General features: G+C 44.4%; 1 protein-coding gene across 2 annotated transcripts; it reads right to left on the reverse strand.

The window, feature by feature from the left end:
* Nucleotides 1-4,496: 4,496 nt before the first annotated feature.
* Nucleotides 4,497-22,524, reverse strand: VPS52 (VPS52 subunit of GARP complex). Of its 2 annotated transcripts, XM_019738683.2 has the most exons (20): nt 22,188-22,524; nt 21,289-21,373; nt 21,091-21,143; nt 20,829-20,904; nt 20,571-20,638; nt 20,088-20,263; nt 19,547-19,697; nt 19,154-19,254; nt 18,922-19,054; nt 18,723-18,780; nt 18,301-18,434; nt 17,700-17,855; nt 17,126-17,244; nt 16,678-16,801; nt 16,335-16,430; nt 16,120-16,227; nt 15,836-15,901; nt 5,698-5,809; nt 5,360-5,478; nt 4,497-5,166 (listed from the first exon to the last, which is right to left on the reverse strand). In XM_019738683.2, the coding sequence occupies exons 1-20, from the start codon at nt 22,275-22,277 to the stop codon at nt 5,020-5,022; spliced, it is 2,172 nt and encodes a 723-aa protein (XP_019594242.1). In that variant the 5' UTR covers nt 22,278-22,524; the 3' UTR covers nt 4,497-5,019. The 2 variants fall into 2 exon arrangements, with proteins under 2 accessions (XP_019594242.1, XP_074188879.1); XM_074332778.1 differs by lacking the exons at nt 21,091-21,143; nt 21,289-21,373; nt 22,188-22,524 and having other exon boundaries at nt 20,571-20,641; nt 20,827-20,842.
* Between the last annotated feature and the right edge of the window lie 19 nt (nt 22,525-22,543).

The following is a 22,543-nucleotide window of genomic DNA, read 5'->3' on the forward strand; positions in this document are numbered from 1 at the left end:
ATTTACCAAAATTACACCATGCCATATCATAGAAGCAGCTTCAAAAAAAGTCAAAGGATTGAAACTATTCAGTATATGTTCTCAGAAAGGTAGAAATCAACAATAAAATGATAAGAAAATATTAAACTGTTTAGATATCAAGAAATATTTCTAAATAATCCTTGGACCAAGGAAAATACAATAGAAATTAGAAAACCTTTTGACTGCATAATAATAGAAAGAGATAAGGCATAGCAAAACTTGTTAGATACAACTGAACAGTTTAGAGGGAGATTTTTATCATTAAATCCATATGTTAGAAAAGGAGACAGGACTAAAAACCAGTGATGTGAGAGTCATCTGGAAACACTAGTAAAAGGTTAGAATCTGAAACTCAAACACAGCAACCAGGAGAAACAATAAAGAGATGACATCAATAAAATAGAAAAAGTTCAATGAACAAATTCAACCAAGTGGACAAAAGGCAGTTCCTGGAAAGAGGTAAACAGTCAGTATGTGGCAGTTACGTTATTGTCACTCAAAAATGGCCTACAGACAGAGGATGTAGACACTCACCCTGGAGCAGGCTAGTCCAGCTGCAGATCGTACCTGAGTGGGGTGAGGTGAGAACTGGACTGGGGGAGTTGAGGAGGGTAAGGGCTGTGTGTGTGTGTTGTGCACACTCTCCGTGCAGTGGCACAGCAGGCAGGGAGCGGTGGGAGGGGGCTGGTCCCCGGGGAGAGTATCTCGTCATTAACATGATTACAGCAAACTGACATTTCATCAGAGATCTAGTGATTCTCAACCTTTTGAATACTTTGGACCCCATTGGCAGACTGGTGAAGTCTATGGAGTCTCAGGATATTTTTCAGCAGCATAAAATAAAACACAGGGATTATAAAAGAAAACAATTACAGTGAAGTACAATTATCAAAATAAAAAACAAATGTGTAACGATAAGATCTCGTGGTGGTCTAACCATGACCATGACCACAAAGTAATGATGAACACATATGACATCTTGAAATTTCTGCAACTGGAAGGTGATACAAAAAGTCTGATTTCTATTGGTGACAGTCACAGGTACTGCTAATATTGCTGTGGTTTGTTGACTGCATTTATCATTGGAGGAAATGCTAAATTTCAGTTTGAGGTTAGTGAAAATGAAATGTAATTTTCCCCGCTCCTCATTTACAGGTCCTCTGGGGTCCTGGGTAAGAGCCCTGCAGTAGAGCCAGCGATGTGTCAGAGTGAAAAGGGAGCCAGGTCCGGAGAACAAGCCACTTCCTGCCCACGAGGTTTCTGAGCCCTGGTCCCTGCTACCTAGACCCTGACCTGTCCCGGCTTGTCCTTTTCCAAAACCTGCTTGTTCAGCTTTTCTTTCAGTTCTGTAAATATTCTTCCAATAATTTACTCTTACTTTGTAATTTGTTATTTCTCTAAAGCCAGCCATTTCCTCAGCTTCATGACTCCCAGCCTGGAGTCATGGAACAAAGGGTGGCTGTGGGCACAGAAGGTTCAAGCCACTGAGTGGCTGTGTGGTGTTGGGCTCATTATTTATTCAAGCATATGAAATGGGAAGAACAGCTCCACAGAGGGCAGGTGTGTGAATTTAGGGAGATGAAATAACTGCTCTATGTATGAGATAAGGGGCTTTGATTTTTTCTCTGCTGCATCTACAGTGCCTATCACAGAACACAGAGCAGGATATCAATAAATATGTCTTGGTTTCATGAATACTGTATCTGAAAACACTCCTTACACTCTAAAGTGCGACATGAATTACTGTATCCATTATTCCCAGGAGGAAGAAAGCTGATCTCTATTCTCCTCAAAGTTTTGTGTTGGTCTTGCTTTCTCCTTTCCTTGAACCTTTGACCTAAATCTGTTGGAACCTAGCCAATTTGCCTGCTTCCCCTAATGCCTGCTTTCCTGAAATCCACCCTTATTAAGTGGAGGGTGGGTGGGTCTATATTGATAGGATGGGAAGAAAGGAGGATGTCCCTTATTTCTTTTCCTCGGAGTACATGTCCACATTCAATAGTTTGAAAATTATACTGAGATGGGCACCCCTATATTATGTAGAAACAGAGCTGTCGAACACTGAGTAAATGTTTCCCAGAGAGCACAGTCAAGAAATAACTCAGGGCAAGCCCCGGGTACAGACGTGGACAAACAGAGGGAAATTATTTTTCTTTAAAGGACAGAGATCCCTGAACAGTGTGGGGGTGCTGTTACAATCCATAAGACACCTCCAAGTCCTTCCAGTATGACACTAGGTAAGAACAGGGACCCTTGTACCAGATACAGGCACCGTTCTTAGAGATTAGCAAAGGGAAGGAGGATATTGACACAGCCCCGTCCTAGGGAGTGATCCCAGATGTTTCCGGGTCGGTGAGACCCGTGTGTCTGCTGTCAACAAAAGGAAAGAAGTGAGGGGGAGTTGAGGAGCAGTCATGCTCGCCCGAAGTTGAGTTTCAGCCTGGGTGTCACAAGGTCCCACCTAAGCCGCAGGACGGAGGGATTTCAGGCTGAATGAAGAGTTCCTCGGTGCTTCAGCGTGAAGGGGGCATGGAAGAAGCCTCGCAGCCTTCGTGAGCAAGAAAGGCAGCAGATGGCGAGCGAACTCCATCCCCCGGTCGATGCTGCCCCCTGGAGGTCTGTAGAGGTATCGCGATTCCCTTTCAAGCTACGCGGTCTCCTTTTCAACCCAACCGGAGGGACTGCTGGGTCAGAGAATTCCTTTGGATCCCCGGGCGGAGTTCAATGTCCCCGAAAACTGTGTGCTCCAATTTGTGAATGCTTCCGGGTTCCAGAAACACGAGCCACCTCAAACTCTAGCACTGTCCCTTAGGGAGGCCTGCAAAAAACCGCGCTTATCAAATTTGAATATTTGGACTCGGGGATGGATAGAAGGGGAGGTCAGAAACTGCGAAAATCCAAGGGGCCCGCCTGCACAGCCCTTCTTCCATTGAAGCATTAGTTGACTTCCAGTGAAGTCGGCTGTCTGGGAAGCAGTCTCCCTTGCAGGGTGTCCGGTGACCCTTTCTCTGGGAATCCTCTCTTTGTCAAAGCAGCCTGCGCCTTCCCTGTTCAAATTCCAAACCCTGGGCCCTTCTCCTGTCCTTCTCGCTATGAGGCTGGGGGCAGGTCAAATGTGAGAACATCTGGGTCCCTCAAGGCTAAACCAGAAGTGGGGTACGGGTGTAGGTAGGAGAGGAACGAGAAGCGGGAAAAGAAAGTGGAAAGATAGCATTCCCAGCGCCGCCGCCCAGGACGAGCTTTCAGTCTCTAGGAGCCCAGCGCACCACCGCCTCGCACGGGTAAGTGTCTGGGAAGGCCTGGGGCAGAGTCACATAGGGTAAAACTGGAAGGACGCCGAGAGGAGGGGGAGAGCGGCGGTGGGGACGGGTGAGGTCAGTTAAGGACGCTGCCCTGGTCCCGCCCCTACGGCGTCTGTGCCAATCGGCAGTCGCTCAGTCCCTCAACATCACCCACCCCTCCCCTGCACTTCAGCCTCGGGCGCCAAGACGCTCCAAGCCGCGAGGCCGAAGCTCTGAGATACGGTTTCCAAAACCAATCAGAGCGCTGCTCTCTGAACGGGGCGGAACCCCCAAAAAAAGGCGGGAGCGAAAGAAAGCGGCTTGCCCCATCACGCTCCTCCCCGCGGCAGCGAATCGGGAGAGCCCGCCCGCTGCGCCCGCTCTGGCTCCGCCTTAGAACACACCAGCCTTCCCTGCACCGCGCGTGCGCAGAGCGGTCACACAGCGCGCCCCTGAGGACGCGTCCTCTCCCTGCCCTGGCAGGCTGGGCCCGCATCCAGAGGACGTAAGCGGGGCACAGAAACCGCTTTCCTTCCACCACTTGCCGGGACCTGGGAGGGAATGATTAGGCCCTAGGGATGGAGGGATCAGAGGAAACATCTCCAAATTACCATTTTCCCCTGACTGCCCGCGTCTTCCCCCACAGGACTTAAGAGGCGCCCCCGTGTCTCCAGTCTAGAGTGTAAATTCAAATGAGGTGTATGGGCGAGGCAGCAGGAAGATGCCAAGTCAAACACAGAGATGGATGAAATGGACACTGCAAACCTGGCCTACCCCTGCCCCACGTTTGGGTGCCAGGGGCTGTGACAGCCACAACCAAAGCAGCAAGGGAACTGGTGCTGGCGAGGAGGCAATCCCATGGTCAACTGCAGGGGGTAGGGGGATGCAAGAACCCGGGCTGGGGAGCCAAGGTAGCCCTTGGGACAGTGCCTAAGGCTGCACCGCCATGTTCCCAGCTCTTGCATCTGCCGTTTTAACCAGGGGCCACCTTCCTCCATCAGGTGGGTTACTCATGATAGAGTTCCCTTTGGCCTAAAGCAGCTAGAGGTTAGAGGTTATTGTGTGCCCCTACTTTCTAGACACCCACCAAAAGGGATGTAAGCCCAGGAAATAGAGAGGGAAGGTGACCCTGAAGCAGAGATGGGGCTGCTTGAAGGCCCCAGGAGGAAGGAGAAAGGAAATGGGAGAAGAGTATTATGTCATATTAAATATTTATTGTTCTGCAGACTGACCTTGGAGTACCTCTCAAACCAGGAAGAGGACTGGTTAGTGTTCACATTGCTGAGAGCTTAGGTCAAAAAGCTACAGACATCACTTTGGGAAAAAAAATGACTTGGAGACAGTCTCCCTTTGCCACCAATTCCAAGAGTTGAGGCGTCACACCTTGGGACATAGTGACAAGAGTTGAGTGAACCAGAGATTGAGGCAGTGAAGGTTTTACTGGAGGAAGAGAAAAGAGCCTTGGTTTGGGGGTTTTTTTTTGGGGGGGGAAGAGGTGACAAAATTGGGAAAATGATAAAGGTCAGTTTGGAAGCCCAGGGGCGGGTGGTCCTGGGAAACCTGAAGATACTGGGAGATTCAGAAAGCCAAGGGGACCCAGCTTACCCACATGAGGCAAGGTCCTGGGAATGAAGGCAGAGTGGGGCAGTCAAAGGGAGAACTGGAAGGGTGTGGGATGGGGCATAGGAGTCCTTGGTGGATCCCACCGTCCGGCATGTCAGAAGTTGGGCTTGTGCTTCTTGAGCTCCACCATAAGGTGGTGAATGTTGATAAGCTCAGCCCGGGCAGGGAGAGCTCGGAGCTGGGGCTGAGACAGCACCCGGTGGAAGCGATGATAGAGCTGGATCAGCTGGGTCAATGCTCCCTGGTCAGAGAAAGTCAAGGAGGGGTCAGACTGTGGGGTAGTGCTAAGGACGATGATTAAGAATCAGGTTAGGGCTCATCCAGTATTTGGGGCACAGCTGGTAATTGAATATCAAGGGTCTTCAACTGAACCCAGGGAAAAAAGGGGCAAAAAATAGTGATGGGAGTAGGGGCAGCTGGGAGTTGCAGGTCACCTGGATGATACTAGTTCCATTTCTGAAGTTGGTGAAACTCCGCATTACATCCTGACTCAGAGACTCCACTGATGATTTCCAGGAACTACCAAAGCCACGGATCAGCTGAGTAACCCGGGCTGGTAGCAGGAGGAAAGAGACAGTGTCAGACAGGAACACTAAGTGATCTTCTGCCCCACGAAGTCCTCCCGAGGCACATCCATCCTCACCATCCAACCCCTTTTCTGTTCTCCCAACCCATTCTTTCCTGCTCTACTTTGTCCCCACGTAATCCACGTCCTCTCATTCTTCTCAGTCACCTTACCACTGACCCCATCACAACCACACCATCCTCATACCTTCTTCCCCTCGAAGTCGCTCAGCCTGTCCACGCTCAATCAAAGCCTCAGCCTCCTTCACAAATGCCACCAGACCCCCAAAAGGCGGAGACAGCAACTCTTCAATGAATTCCTGGAGAAACACACACACACACACTCACAGAGTGTTCTGGTTTCAGCAGATTTTCCCAATTCTGGCATCATGGCCAACTAAGTCCTTAGAACATTCCCACAGCAGAACAGCTAAGATCTAGAAAGGTCATACACTTTAAGAAACTGCTGGTCTCACAAGAGGTTAGGGAAATCTTTAAGGATCCCACTCCTCAAAAACAAAAAACAGAAAAACAAAACAGAAACCAAACTTGAACTAGGAGCAGAGCAATAAGAAACTGGGGTCAGGGCTGGAACCAGAGGGATAGGCACTGGGAGAGGCAGAGCTACCAGAAGGCAAATGGCCATGGCAACTCTGCCATCTAGAAACTGAGCCTGAGGCCAGCCTCGAGCGGGGAAGCTGAGCCTGGGTCTCTCGTGAGAGCCACAAAGATGTGCTGAGGCAGACCCAGGTGGATGCATCTTTCAGCTGTTGCAAAAGCAGAGGCAAATCCTCGCACTCCCAATTTTGGCCCATGTGACTCCCTGATTAAGATCAATCAATGAACTCAAAAATTACCAGACACATAAGAAAGTAACGAGTCAGTATAGACAATAAGCAATGGACTTAGACCTCCAAAAACTGCCAACATTAGGACTGTCAGATACACAGCAGTTGCACGTTCTTTACGAAATGTTTAAAGAAGTTAAAGATACAGACACAAACATGACCAATTAACAAGATTAGGAATAGAGAGACTTGAAATGGAATCTTTTAGAAATGGTTTAAAAATAAAAAATGTTCAAATTTTTCAAAAGTTAACAGGCTAAATAGCAGATTAGAAATACCTGAAGAATGATACAGCGAATTGTAATTTGATACAGCGAATTGTAATGATACAGCGAATTGTAATTGAAGAAATGACTCAGAATGCAGCACAGAGAAGGAGATGGAAAATTTTGAGACACTGAGAGGTACAGAAATCTAATTAATGGATCTATTTAAGGCAGTGATCATTGATGGCTACTGACAAAAAGTGAGCCAAGAAGATATTATGCGCCCTGATGGAAGTACATACCACTACCTCTCAAATAGCCTTGCAAAAAAATTCTAATTGGAATCTGACCAAGCCTTTCCATTTAACTACACATTTATGGGAAAAGAGGAAGTTGATCCACATCATGAAATGCAATCAGGAAAACTCATCTATGTCATCCTGCAAAACACATGACTCAGTGACTCAGTTTCTTCCACAAATAAATTTAGAGAAATCTATAGATTAAAAAGAGACATGCATATGGACTGTATATGGGTCCTGATTGAAACATAAAAACCAATCATAACTGGGGGAATTTGAACACTAGCTTTTAAATGTAATAATTTTTTTTTAAGTGTGATAACATATTGTGGTTTATAAAACACATTCTGATACAGATGAAGTGATGCTAATGTATAGGATTTAATTCAAGAGCTGGGAGGAGAGAGCACGGGAAGAGGATGAGCAATGGGTGTTAATACAGATGAAATGAAACTTTGATTTCTCATGGTACCAGGGGTTCACTGTGCTATTATTCTCTATATTAGCAAATACATTTGAAATTTCCCACAAAAGCAAACTTTTTTTTTAATGGAAGAGGGGAATTAAAACAAAAACAAACAAACACAAAACAAAAAAACCCCAACCCAGATAGCAATATCTGTTAAGGTAAAAGTGAAACTTTTATTCCACTTAAAAATAAACTTTTCCAGGGGCAGCCGGATGGCTCGGTTGGTTAGAGCATGAGCTCTGAACAACAGGGTTGCTGGTTCGATTCCCACGTGGGCCAGTGAGCTGCGCCCTCCACTAGACTGAAGACAATGAGCTGCCACTGAGCTGCCGGAGGGGCGGCCGGGTGGCTCAGTTGGTTAGAGCACAAGCTCTTAACAACATGGTTGCCGGTTCAATTCCCCCATGAGATGGTGGGCTCGCCCCCTGCAACTAAGATTGAAAATGGCGATTGGACTTGGAGCTGAGCTGCGCCCTCCACAACTAGATTGAAGGATAACGACTTGGAGCTGATGGGCCGTGGAGAAACACATGTTCACCAATATTCCCCAATAACATTTTTAAAGAAAAAGGCTACATACTGTTAGGATTCCAACTCTATGACATTCTGGAAAAGGCAAAACTTTAAAAAAACAAATAAATGAATAAACTACTTCCATTTAAATATGCAATCTTTTTCTACTCTTCCCATAACAAATCCACTTATTTCCACTGAGGTTAACTAATATGAGACTAGGGAGACATCCTCAAGAATGGATCTTTCTATAAAAAAGGCATTTTTATTTGTGATGTGATTTTGGATAAAGATTAAATAACTGTAAGTTTAGTACCTATGTTTTCTTCTATGTATTTTATTGTTTCAGGTCTTATATTTAGGTCTTTGATCCATTTTGAGTTAATTTTGGTACATGGTGACAGATAGCAATCTAGTTTCATTCTTTTGCATGTGGCTTTCCAATTTTTCCCAGCACCATTTATTGAAAAGGCTTTCTTTTTTCCACTGTATGTTTTTGGCTCCTTTGTTGAAAATTATTTGCCCATATACATGTGGGTTTATTTCTGGTTCGGAATTCTGTTCCATTGCTCTGTGTGTCTGTTTTCCTGCCAATACCATGCTGTTTTTACTATTACCACTTTGAAGTATAAATTGAAGTCCGGGAGTGTGATACCTTCAGCCTTGTTCCTTTCTCTCAGGACTGCTTTGGCTACTTGGGGTCTTTTTGTGGTTCCATACAATATGATGCTTTTTGTTCTATTTCTTTAAATGATGCGATTGGGACTTTGATGGGGATTCATTAAAGCTGTATATTGCTTTGATCTTACAGAGCATTTTATGAATTTGACCTCTAAGGCAAGGGAAGTAAAAGCAAAAATAAATGAATGGGACTGTATCAAACCAAAAAAGCTTCTGCACAGCAAAAAAAAAAACACACAAAAAAAAAACCATCAACAAAATAAAGAGGCAACCAACCGAACGGGAGAAAATATTTGCAAACACTTCTGAGATGGGGCTAATATTCAAAATATATAAAGAACTCATACAACTGAACAACAACAACAAACGATCCAATTTAAAAGTGGGCAGAGGACCTGAACAGACATTTTTCCCAAGAAGACATACAAATATATGAAAAGATGCTTAACTTCACTAGCTATTAGGGAAACACAAATCAAAACCACAATGAGATACCACCTCACACCTGTTAGAGTGGCTATCATCAACAAGACAAATAATTAGAAGTGTTAGAGAGAGGCTGTGGAGAAAAAGAAACCCTCATACACTGCTGGTGGGAATGTAAACTGGTACAGTCACTATGGAAAATAGTATGGAGGTTCCTCAAAAAATTAAGACTAGAATTATCATATGACCCAGCAATCCCTCTTCTGGGTATCTACCTGAAAATTTTGAAAACATTTATTCATAAAGATATATGTTTCCTTATGATCATTGCAGCATTATTTACGGTAGCCAAGACATTGAAACAACTGAAATGTCCTTTGATAAATGATTGGCTAAAGAAGATGTGGGCTATATACAATGGAATACTACTCAGCTATTTAAAAAGATGAAATAATGCTATTTGCGACAACACGGATGGATCTTGAGATCATTATGCTAAGTGAAATAAGTTAGACAGGAAAAGTTGAGAACCATATGATTTCACTCATATGTGGGATATAAAACTGAAAGCAACAAATGAACGAAACAAATAAACAAACAAAAACTCATAGACACAGATAACAGTATAGTGGTTACCAAAGGGAAAGGGAGGTGAGGAGAGATAGAAGAGGAAAAAGGGGGTCAAATACATGGTGATGCAAGGAGAACTGACTCTGGGTGGTGAGCACACAATGCAATATACAGATGATGTATTATAGAATTGTATGCTTGAAACCTATACAATTCTATTAACCAATCTCACTCCAATAAATTTGATAAAATTTTTTAAAAGATTAAACAACCAAATGCAGCCTATTACAATTGCCTAAATGCAATAACCTACGGTATACACACTCTTAACAACGTAACAGTGGGGGCCCAGAGAGTGGAGTGCAAAGGGAAGTTTTCAGCTAACAGAGATGAGCTGTCCTAGCACGGTAGCCATGAGTCACATGAGCTACTGATCACTCGAAACGTGGTTCATCCTAACTGAAATGTGCAATAAGCATAAAATACACACCAGGCTTCAGAAACTTTATATGGGAAAAAAATTTTAAATAAATCATTACTCATTTTTTTGTTGATTATTTGTTGAAATGATATTTTTGATATAGTGTTTTAAATAAAATATATTATTAAATTCTTTTCACCTGTTTCTTTTTCATGTTTAAAATGTAGCTACTAGAGGGGCGGCCGGTTAGCTCAGTGGGTTAGAGCGCGGTGCTCTAACAACAAGGTTGCCGGTTTGATCCCCACGTGGGCCACTGTGAGCTGCGCCCTCCATAACTACATTGAAACAACTACTTGACATGGAGCTGATGGGTTCTGGAAAAACACACTTAAATAAACTTTTTTTTCCAAAAGTTAAGAAAAAATGTAGCTACTAGAAAATTTTTAATTACTTAAGTGACTCATATTGTGGCTTGCATTATATTTCTATTGTCCAACACTGGTCTAGACTTGGCCTAAACTTTAAGCTCTCTGTCCAGCAAAAGAGAATGTCCTCATAGCAGAGGAGCAGCCAGAGGGGAACAGTGCACACTGGGCTTTAGCTAGCAATCCTTCCCACACAATATGCAGCCTGAGCAGCAGCCCACGAAAGGGACGGGGAGCACCGATGACAGCTGGCTCCCCACCCTGGCAAATTCCAGGGCAGTTTGGCTGCTCTCAGCAGAGCCCACTGGTTTAAGTGCATCTTCTGGACCAGGGGATCTAGAGAATTGCACTTCTGAAGGCAGAGCTGCCCATTCCTTAACTGGGCAGGTGAGGACAGTGGTTTCCTTTGTCCTGACAAGTTTATTTTACTAAAAAGAGAGAACAGAATGGGAAAGTTTAACCTACAACTAATCAGACCCCAAAAGAAGAAAGAATGGAGGAAAAGCAATGTTTCAAAAGATACTCGCTGTGAATTTTCCCAAATTAATGAAAAAGTTGATTCAAAGACCCAAGAAACACAACAAGATACCAAAATATAACTAAAGAGATAATCCACATCTAGACTTCAGAATACTAAGGGAAAAAAGGGATTCTAAGAACAGTCAGAGAACAGACTGCCCTCAAAAGGACAATAATTAGAACAGCAGACTTCTCCACAGCAATAATTTGAGCTAATAGTGGAAAATCATCCTCTAAATGTTGACAGAAAATAACTGTCAACTTAAAATTTGACAGTGAGCCAGCAAAACTATATCTTCCTGACATTTATATAAAAACAAAAATGAGGTTTACTACCAATAAATTTTCACAAAGGAATTTCTAAAAAAGTTGCTTCAAGAAGAAGGAAAATGATCCCAAAAAAGATCCTAAAAAGATCATCTGAGTTTTAAAAAGGAATGGTGAGCAAATAAGCCAAGAAACATTCATGGAAATTGAAATAAAAAGTATTGCTATAAAATGGCAACAAGTGAAATATGACAGAAATAAAATGCTGGTCAATAATTAGCATGGAAGGAAGAAGGAGGAGTGATGGGATCATTAAAGCATTTAACATGTTTTAAAGTTCATGTATTATTTGAGAGAGGGGTTAAATATTAAGTTTAGATGTTAAGCTAAATATGCAACGTAAAATTTAAAGGATAAATTCTAAAAGAAGAGAGTACAAAAATCCAAACAATTAGAGAGAAAAATAATGTAGTAAAAAAAATAAAGGCAAGAAGCACAAATGACACAAGGCAAACAGAAAATGAAAGATGGCAGAAACAAGTCCAAATGTAACATTAATCATAACAAATATAAACGGATTAAAATCATAAAAGGCAGACATAATTCAATTGGATTTTTTAAAAATTCGAGCTATGTGCTATCTACAAAATATTTAAAATGTGAAAACTTAAAAGTCTGAAAGTCAAAGAATGGAAATAAATTAACAGGCAAATATTAACCAAAATAAAGTTGGCAGAGTTATGTTAGTATCAGACGTAATAGGCTTTAAGACAAAATTATTAGGGCTAAGGTGGGTCATTATACAGTGTCAAATACTTCAAGTCACCAATAAGAGCCACCAATTCTAAACTTTTAAGAATTTAGGTAAACTAAGCTGCAACTATATAAAGCAAAATTTGATAGAACTGCAGGGAAAAGTGACAAATCTATGAATGTCAAAACATCTCTCTCAATAACTGATAGTAGACAAAAAAATAATCAACGAAGATATAGATGATGTGAATAACATAATAAAAAAGCTGGATCACCACACCTGACAATTAAAGAACACAGATTCTTCTCAAACACACAATGAATACAGATTCTTCTCAAACACACAAAAGTTGATCATGTACCAGGCCACAGCAAATCTAAATTTCAAAGAATCGGTACCAAAAAAAGACATTCTCCATCCACAATGCAATTTAGATATTAATAACAAAAAGATAAATAAGAAAACTACTTTTTGGAAATTTAAAAACACTCCTCCAAAAATCTCACGGATCAAAGAAGAAATAATTGAAATATAAAAATTCGTAGAACTGAATGACAATAAAAATGTTACCTATTCGAACCTACTGAATTTAAAAAAAGAAGGAGTACTGAGAGAGAATTTCATAGTTTTAGATCTTCCCAGATGCTTTTGCTGGCAAGTTCTATGAAACTTTCAAGGAAGAAATCATTTCAAATTCTCTCAGAATAAAAAAAGAAGAAACAGTTCCTCCCACCTCCTTCTATCAATCCACTATGACTTTGGTACCAAAACTACACAAGGACAGTACAAGAAAAGGAAATCACAGGCCAATCTCACCTATGCACAGAGCAAACATTCTAAATGAATTAGACCAAACCCAGAATGGTTTAACATTCTAAAATCTACAAATGTCATATACCATATAATAGATTAAAAAAATACTTCCAACAGTTGCAGAAAAAGCATACACTCTTGACTAAAAATTCAATACCCATTCATGATTTAAAAAAATAGTTTAACTCTTGGCATAGGAGGGATTGAAAGGAATTTTCATAACTGGACAAAAGGTATCTATAAGAAAATCTACAACATTACTCTTAATGGGGAAACGATTAAATCATTCCTTTTAAAATTAGGAAAAGATAGGGTTCTCACTATCATCATTTTTAGTCAATTATTCATCTTTCTACTGGAAGTACTAGTGTAGTAAGAGAATAAGGACATAGAAATGAAAAACATAAGGATTAGAAATAAAGAACTAAAACTGACATAATTCATAGATGATGAATGCCTACATAGAAACACACACATTCAAATATCCAGAAACACTATTAGAAACAATAATTTAGGAAGGTGGCTGGCTATATATGGTCAATATACAAAAATCAAGAGCATTTCTATACACCAGCTCAAACAAGAAAATTTCTTTTTCAAAAGATCACAGTTATATAAAATAGTCACAGGAAAGTAAAGTACAGCATAGGAAATATAGTCAATAATATGGTAATAACTACACATGGTGCCAGTTAGATACTAGACTTACTGGGGGAATTACTTCGTAAATTATATAAATGTTTAACCGTTACGCTGTACACCTGAAACTAATATAAAATAATACTGAATGTCAATAGTAATTGAAAAAGTCAACAATAAAAATTAAAAAAAGATAATAGTTAAGTAACAATGGTTTAAAGAACAAATTCAAAAATAGTGTAAAAAGTCTAATTAGAGAGAAAGAAATATAATCATTATTCCTAGTATTATTCGTAAATAAATGTAGATTTATTCCTAGTAGTAATAACTATAATAATAACTCCTAGCACCTAGAGATTAAAAGGAATTTTCTTAACCTGATAAAGGGCATCTACAAAAAACCTACAACTACAGTACTCTTAATGGGGAAGTGATGAAAGCATTCATTTTACAATCAGGAACAGGAAAAGGGTTCTCCCTATTACCCTTCTATTCAATTATACGACATAGTCATAGAGGTCCTAGCCAGAACAGTAAGAGACCAAAGATGGAAGAAATTGAAGGCGAAGGATTAGAAATAATTTATTTATTCCTAGTAGGACTAAATCTACATATTACACCTACCTAGGAATAACTCTAACAAAAGATTTGCAATGTCTTTGTGCTGAAAATTATAAAAGATTGTCAAAAGACATTAAAGAATATCTTTGAAAAAGGAGAGGGAGCCCATTTCATGGGCAGGAAGTGTCAGTGTCATAAAGTGTCAATTCTTTCAAACTGATCTAAATCGATCAATGCAATTCCAATCACAATCCTTAATAGGTTTTTCGGATGTGAAAATTTAAAAGCTGATTGTAAAATTTATATGGAAAATCAAAAGGCCAATAAGACTCAAGATACTGATGAAAAAGAAGGCAGGAGAATGTGCCCTATAAAGCATAATAATTAAAACTGTATTGTGGGGCGGCCGGTTAGCTCAGTTGGTTAGAGCGCAGTGCTCCTAACACCAAGGTTGCCAGTTCGATCCCTGCATGGGCCACTTTGAGCTGCGCCCTCCTTAAAAAACTGTACTGCAGGGCACACAAATTGATCACTGGCACAAAATAAAGGCGACATGCACATCTCTGTGGAGTTTTGCTGTGTGACACAGACAGCACTGCCCATCAACCAGGCAAAGACAGTTTCCATAAATGGTTCTGGGCCAATCGTTATCCACACAGAAAACATTAAATTCGATTCCTACCTCACATCATACACAAAAATCAATTCTAGGTAAATTTATGACTTAGAAGTAAAACAGCAACATTCTACAATATTAAGAAGAAAATGAAATATAATATTTTTCTGACCTTGGAGGAATAAGGGATTTCTTAAACAAGATACAAAAATAAAGAAAAGATTTATAAATTCAATCATATTACAACTAGGAATTTCTGTTCTTCAAACGACAACATAAAACAGATAAAACACATACTGAAAGATCCCTGCAACCTATATAATCAACAAAAGATTAGTATATAGAATATATAAAGAACCCTCATAAATTAAAAAAACACACAAATGATCCAATTTTTAAAATGTCAAATGCCATGACAGACATTTTACAGAAAAGAAAAATTCGTATGGCTACTTCATATTTGAAATGATGCTCAATCTCATTAGTAATCAGAAAAACGCATATCAAGACCCCAACGAGTACCTACCAGAAAGGTAAAGATAGTCTGATAATACCATGCGTTGGAGAAAATATGGCTCACTGAGAATTCTTACATATTACAGGTGAGGAATAAATTGGTACATCCACGTAGGAATACAATTTGGCATCGTCTCCTAAAGTTGAATACTGGCACACTCTATAAGCAGCCAGCCTGCCCCTATCGCCAGGAGAAACTTTTGAGAAAACTTAACCTATTTCTATGTGCACTAAAAGACCTAACTGTTCGTAAAATAATGCTCACAGTAGCAAAAAAATGGAAATAATCCAAATGTCACACAGTAACGTTATACAATAGTGAAAAAGAATGACTGCAGCCATATGTAATAAATAACATAACAATATTAGAAAAATTATGCATGAAAAATCCTGTGATTCTGCTTTTATGACACTCACCAACAAAACGATACAATTACTGTTTTGGTATACTTACACATTTTTTTAAAAGCATGATAAACACAATATTTAGGTCAACAGGTGCCTCTATGTGAGAGGCGGGGAGATGGAGCGAGGAGGAATTCATACTTTGATATTGTTTATCGTCAAGGTGTGTTGTGGATTCATGGATGTTTGTATAATTTTTAAAAATACAAAATAAAATAAAATAGAACAATAATGACAGCATGTTGTGAACCAAGAGTTATAGCTCCAATTCTATGTACTGGAGACCATTAACTGCCATTACACAGACACACACACACACACACACACACACACACACACGCACTGAACTGAAAACAGCACACAAAACTGGCCCCTTCCTTTTCCCCACACCCTACCTGTGTCCGAGCATTGAGCAGCTGCTGGAAACTCTCAACCTCTTTACTGTCATCGGCAGCCCGCTCCTAAGGGAAAACAAAGGGAAATCTCAAGTTTGGGAAGACGCAGCCCCTCACTTCAGGATATCCCCTTGCCTCCACATTTACGGTACTTAGCCAGACATTGTGTCGGTCTCCAGAACAAACCACCGAACAGACCCCCATAAACCCTGCCCTCAGAACCCCCAGAGCAGCGGGGGACCCGACTTCTCCGGTAGGAAAAGGGAGGAACGGGTGTCCGTTACCATCAGCACACCCAGCATCATGTCGTAGTTGTTGATCAGAAACACAAGCTGCTCCTTCCTTGAGGAGAATTCAGCGGCCACTCGGAGCACAAAGTTCTCCACTTCCACCTGCAACAGCGGAAAGGAGGTGAGACAGGCAGGGGAGGGCACCGCCGCGCTTCACAGCGCAGCCCGCCCGGCAGCCCGGCTGTGGGCCGTCCGCCCACGCCCCTCACCTGCAGCTGCCCCAGCAGGTGCAGCGTCCGTTCACTAGGAATGGTCTGGTTGATGCTGACAAGAGCAGAGGAGAACTCTGCGTACCGGCGTGTGATCTGGGAGAAAGGAGGCGGAAGAAACATCACACCACAGCCGTGGCCCAGCCAGCACAGCCGCCCAGCACCCCTGCAGCGGGCCAACCAACCCGTGGGACTCCTGCCCCCAACCCCACAAACAGGGCCCGACCCGCGTGTACTACTCCAGGCTGCCCCTCACAGTGGGGCTAAACATCCCACTAGGCCCAACACACCCATGAACCTGGCCCCTCTCCCCAGTAAAACCGAGAGTGCTGCCCTTCCTCACATAGTGGGGCCGAGTATCTAGCCCCCCGAGGCGCTGAGGGTCAGTGCTTCGAACACTCTGGACATTCATCTCCAGGATGAGCTCAAACCGTGGCCACAGTAAGGCAAGCACCTGTTCCCAGTACCTGTGGGCTCAACCAGAGTCAGCGGTCAGTTGGCCAGGAAGGTCAGGGTTGGGGGTGGGGGCTACGGGGGGGGGGGGGTCTTGCTGTTAGGGCGTGTGTGTGGGAAACCTGCCAAACTCTGGGGCATCCTTCAGATTAACCGTGGACGGCGGATGGTGCTAGCACTGGGTGTGAGAGGTGCATGGGCGGCAGCAGCAGCACTGCCTCCAGGTAGACGCATGGGGACAGGGTCAAAAGGACAGTAGGAGCCCAAGGATCAGGGCAGGGTCATGTAAGAGCAAGAGTTCCAGGCCAGCAGGCCAGCAGGGACCAGGACTCAGTGACCTGTCCAGGGCGGGCACGTCCCTCTTTGCTGCAATGTTGCGGAACCGGAGAACGATGTGGATACAGAGGAAAACGGCGATGGCATCGTAGCAGTCAGCGAGATAGGACTCCAGGTGCTTCTGTGAGTCAGGGACAGGCAGAGGGTTGGCTGTTACTTTGTCCTTCCCAGTGGAAAGATAAATGTGCTCCTTTAGGGATGTAGCACTGGGAAGGAGGGAGGGAAGAGAGAAATCTAAAAGGGAAATGCCCTCTCCTTCCCTGTGCGCTGGCCACTCGGATGGTCCTGACGCCTTGCTCACCAGGATCTATGATCACAGCAGAATTCAGGACTGAGCCCCGAGGTTTAGGGGCCTCTCAGTTTTCAGGTGCTATTGTCTAGGTGTGGATCAGCACCAGGGGCAGCCTTGGGGACCCCAAGCTTTGAGGGTTTCGTGGGGAGTCACGCTGTGAGCATGAGGCTTGGACATTTTAGAATGAGGGTGTCCTGGTTTCAATACCACCAGAGCTATGACCTTCCTACGGTGCCAAGGGGACCAGGGACACGGGGTCTAAGCACAGGAGCTGGGGGTCTTACCAAGGTCATGCTGAGCGTACGGTGCATGACAGCATGGAAGAGGTCGAGTGCGGCCGGGCCAGACACAACAAAGAATTCACAGATGAAAAGATATTCCCGGCAGGAATTGTCTAGGAGGGCATAGTGCTGGCTGCGGAAGAGGGCCTCAAACGGATACTAGGATAGGGGGATAAAGAAGAGAGACAGAGGGATGGACCCCGACACTGACTCCCCATGGATATGGCTGGGAAATCAGCAAATGTGGGTGTCGAGACCCTTCCCATCTAACCCAAGTCCAGGCTGTGAAAGAGCATCCTGAATGGGTACAGAAGTGGGGGAAGAGAAGGGGTACAAGAGAAAAGCCCACCCCACCTGCTGTTGCTACTCCTGCATACACCTCCAGAACTGCTTCATGACATGTCACTCTGCTCAGCCAGTCTCTCCCCGCTACATGCCCTTACGTCAATGGTCCCAACCCTCTTCACAGCACAGAACACTAGGGAGACTGGAAAAGCCACTCCCAGGTCTCAGGGGACTCACAGGGGCCTGGGAGTGGGACGGTCTGGCTTTCCCACCCATGTTCAGCATCCCCTTCATGACTGAAGTTTGTTCCTCCTCCTACCCTCTGTTCTCCCCGCTGGGCAGTGTGGGGCACCAGGATGGGGGCCTCCAGTTCAGTGGGGGAGATGACAGAGCCACGGGTCCCCAGGGTGAAGATGGTGTTTCTGCTGCGCAGGGATGGCTTCGAAAAGAATCGTGAAGGGTCAGAGTTAGGGAAAACAGTAAGCGCATAGCTGTGACTAAAGATGAAAAATTCAGTACCTCCGGAGCCTCCAGGAGCCGGGCAGCCTGGAGCCCCTTTCCTACTTCACCTAATACCTGGGAATGGGCTTCAGGGAGCCTCTACACCTCTGACATCACAGGCAAAACTAAGTGTCAAAACGCTTTTTTCTGGGGAGCACGGTCATAGCCTTCATCCCATTCTCAAAGGTGTCGGTCCCACAGAAAAAGGTAAGCAGCAGCGTCTTGGAGGCTCTAGGATATCTTTCTTTGCTGTATCTTCCACGCCCATTAGATCGTCTTTCTCAGCAACTTCCTCATACTAGAGAAACAAGAAGAGAACTGGTAACCATCTCTTCCCACAGCCCGATGAAACATTGTTTTTCCACTGCTCCCATTGCCCAGCGGTAGCCCCTCCTCCCAGCCCAGGTGCTCGGCTATGCCGCTCCCTCCGTGGCCTCACCTGCACCTTCATGAGCCGTCCCAGGTAGGAGCGGTAGTAGGATAGGTAGATCTTGCTCAGCGTCTCCACATACTCATCCCTGATCTCTTTCGCTGTTGCTCTTTCATTGCCCAGCAGGAACTGATAGAAGAACCTGGAAGGGCCGGGGACCAGTCAGTCTCCCTGCCTACCTAAGGAGCCAGACACCACACGTGGCTGCTCAAAGCTCAGAGGCCATCCTTCCCATGGTGACCTGTACTTCAGCAGAGCCGTCTGGGGGATCTGATAGTTGGTCATTGGTTTTCTGAAGGAATAAATCTTCTGAAGGATGAACTCTCGGATCTTCGTCACTGCCTAGACATGGGGGAACAAACACAGGGCATGAAGCTGCAACCTTCTTATTGTTTGGGAGGCATTAGGGGAAGTGACAGATATTAAATGTAGAAAGAGGAATGGTGGAGAATACCTCGTCAGTGTTTTTTTAAAGATTCTCAGGAGAACCCAGAGATGTGAGAATGTGCTCTGCCAGGAAAAGGTGGGGTGAAGTTCTTGGAAACAGGCTACAATGAGCTCAGCCAGGAAAACCCAGGGGGAAGGTGTTGGGGAGGCTGGTTCTGCAGTCTCTAGGGTATCCCCTACCCCTCACCTTGATCCGGAGCCGGTCGAGCACACCTCTGACGTCTGCACAAGCCGCTGTGCCTCTGGCCTCCTGTTCTCGGACTGCAGCTGCCTTGGCATCCAGTTCCTGCAGCTGTTCCAGGAACCTGGGCTCTGTCACTGGTGCCTCCAGAATTGCCCTGGGTAGCAGGGCGGGGTGGGACAGGTTAGGAGGGAGACTCAGACATCCCTACACTCCAAATCATATTTCACTTACATCCAGCCTCTGTCCCCTTGCCCTTCTTACACTGTACCATACAGTCAGGATATACGTACAGAGTTTTCTATTCCTGGACCCCCCCTTCCCACATAAGCCTTGGACCCCCTCACTACACACCTGGCCCTGGATGATTCCTAGTCTTTGATGCCTAAAGCATGCATCAAGGTTAGAAAGAGTTGTCAACCCAACCATCAGTTTCTGGATGGCACGTGATGACCTGGAGCCAGGAAACCCATGTAGTAAATAGGTTAGGTCACCCCAGCCTATGTACCTGCTATAGACATTGTGACCTTTCAAACTGGTAACTCACGTGACCAGAGCAGAGGGCACTACCAGGCCATCAACAAGCTCCCCGAGTTTCCCCCGAACTGCCTGGCGGTTTCGAAGCCGAATGTTCATGGCTCCTGACTGTTCCTGCAATGTCCGGATCTCAGAGCTGATGGAGCTCAGGTCACTCTGAAAAGCTCCCAACATCTGCTCCATGCGCTGGGGGGAAAGGCAGAAGATGTTGCTGGAGCGTCACAGGGTAGGTAGGGGACACGTGGGACACCTAAGCGCATTGGTGAAGTCCCCAGTATCTATCAGTCCAGGAGGGTAGCAGGTGATGAGGGAAGAGGTACCCCAAAGGTCACTAGCAAATAACATTAGTTACAACTATAACAACAAAAGGATGCTGAGGTCATCCTGCAAGTGATTCTAACCGTCTCCACCTAAGGTTGATGACCTAAAGAGTGGCACCAAAGACCATGGTCTAGTTCAAGGTTATTAGAGATCACAGGTCATGCTTACTAACCTCAAGGACAGCATCGCAGGCTGTGATCTGGTTGTGCAGAGATGCTATGTTCTCACTCTCTTGGATATCTGACCCACAGAAAGTCAAGGAGTCTCACCATGAAAATGGAGATCCTCAGGCCTTCAGGACCTCCTCAATTTCGCCCTGAGGTGACAGAAACCTCAGAGAGAAGCTGTCATCCCCAGCTAGGCTGTCTGCATCATGCTCCACAAAATCCCCATTTTAATAATACCCCCATTTTCCTCTGCTGAAGGATACAATCTCGAATGGATTTCTGTTCAATCTGCTGTAGCTCCAGCTCAACCTGCTTTGAATAGTGACGGAGATCCACACCCTGGGAGAACATAAACAGGTCAGGAGGAAGTCACAGTGAAGGGACACTGGAACAGAATCAATGAAGGACCAGAGGGTAAGACATCAGGGTGACATTATAAGTACAAGAAACTGTTTCCTTTTATTTTTCTTTAAAAAGGTGTGGGCAGGGGGTGGTGTGGCAGATTAGTATAGCAGAAAGCCTCACCGTTTTAAGAGCTTCCTTTACTAACTCATCCTCCAGATTTGCCTGAATGTGAACTGGAAATAGAAGTGTATTATAAGGGTTCAGTTCCATAATGCCCTCTCCCCACACTGAACATCTGCACACCAATCCCTGCCTTATTATTTCCAGCCCCCATGCCGCTCAGATTATAGACACTCTGCATCCAGTGCCATCTCTTACCATCCACTTCGTCCAGGATAAATTCATCAGAGGTAATGTCCAACTCTCCAAGTTGCAATGGCTCCTGAAGACCAGGACCACCCCCCTGGAGAGGGATAAACAATTAATGAGAAAGGATACAGGGAAAGAGGGGGAGAACACAATATAATGGGATAATCGCCAATACTTCAAGGGGGAGAGGGGAACTTTTACTGGGGAGCCATAGGCGCTGAGTCAAAAAATTCCAAGAGTCTCACATTGTACCCAATCTACTACTTGGGGCTGATGTGTGGGGACTACGACAAGGAGACATACAACCCACAAAGAGAATGAAGATGTCCAACTGAGAAAAATTAGGAGTTGGAGAGGACAGAGCAGAACTTGCAGTTGAATTTAGGAGTCCCCAAACTCCTGCTAGCTTAGGTGTTATCTCACAATCCCTCTAGGGCGCTCCAGCCTTTCTAGCGCTGCCAGCTAACACCTAGGATTTACCTGGAGGCCTGGTTCCATCTTAAATATACTCATTCATGGAATCATAACCAACAACCTATATGGTAGGTCTTATTATTTTCTTCACCTTATAAGGTAGGTATGTAAAGCGATGGCACAGAGAAGCTAGTTAACTTGCCCAAGGACACAGCATGTAAGTAGCAGAGCTAGAATTAGAACAGAGGCAATCGGGCTCCAGAGGCCATACTGTTAACCTTCACACTGCACTGCTTTTCTATGCTGTCTCATAATCTGGAGGTTAACTGAAATTGTGTCCTGGGAAGCTGAGTCTCCACCATTCTGGCCCAGGGAGGGGTATGGACAGCACCTCCGGTAGCAGCCAAGCTCCCACTCTTGCAAAAACCCAGCCCAGGTCTTTCTGACGCAAGGACGACCGGACAAAATCCCGGAGAAACAGCCGGCGTTCTCACCAGCGGGCCCTCCTCCTCCTCCACATCTGAGGCCCCGGCCCGCAATACCAGCTCCCGAGCAGCTGCCGCCATGGTGGCAGCCGCAGCCATTCCGCGCAGCCTCACTTCCGGCAGCTGTCAGTCGCCGCGAGTCCGTTTCCCAGAGTGAACTACAAGTCTTACAGTGTCTTGCACAGCTCGAAATCGTTCCCAGATATTTGCGTTAAAGCTCTAACCACTTCACCCGAGTACAAATGGGAATTGGAAGTCTTAAGCACAATCTCGCCCGGAACCTTCGCTGCTCTCTAACCCCCAAACTTTACGAACTGTAAATAGACGCGGAACCGGAAGTTGTGACGACTCATTTAGACTCCGAA

The sequence above is a fragment of the Rhinolophus sinicus genome, linkage group LG05 (assembly GCF_036562045.2).
Source record: "Rhinolophus sinicus isolate RSC01 linkage group LG05, ASM3656204v1, whole genome shotgun sequence".
NCBI classification, from domain to species: domain Eukaryota; kingdom Metazoa; phylum Chordata; class Mammalia; order Chiroptera; family Rhinolophidae; genus Rhinolophus; species Rhinolophus sinicus.

Excerpts from the sequence above, each read along its gene's own strand:
- VPS52 (XM_019738683.2), bottom strand. The coding sequence starts at position 22,277 with ATGGCTGCGGCTGCCACCATGGCGGCAGCTGCTCGGGAGCTGGTATTG. Across the intron at positions 21,144-21,288 it reads TATCCTGGACGAAGTGGATG|TTCACATTCAGGCAAATCTG; the intron begins GTAAGAGATGGC and ends TTCTATTTCCAG. Across the intron at positions 5,479-5,697 it reads GCGACTTCGAGGGGAAGAAG|CCCGGGTTACTCAGCTGATC; the intron begins GTATGAGGATGG and ends TCCTGCTACCAG.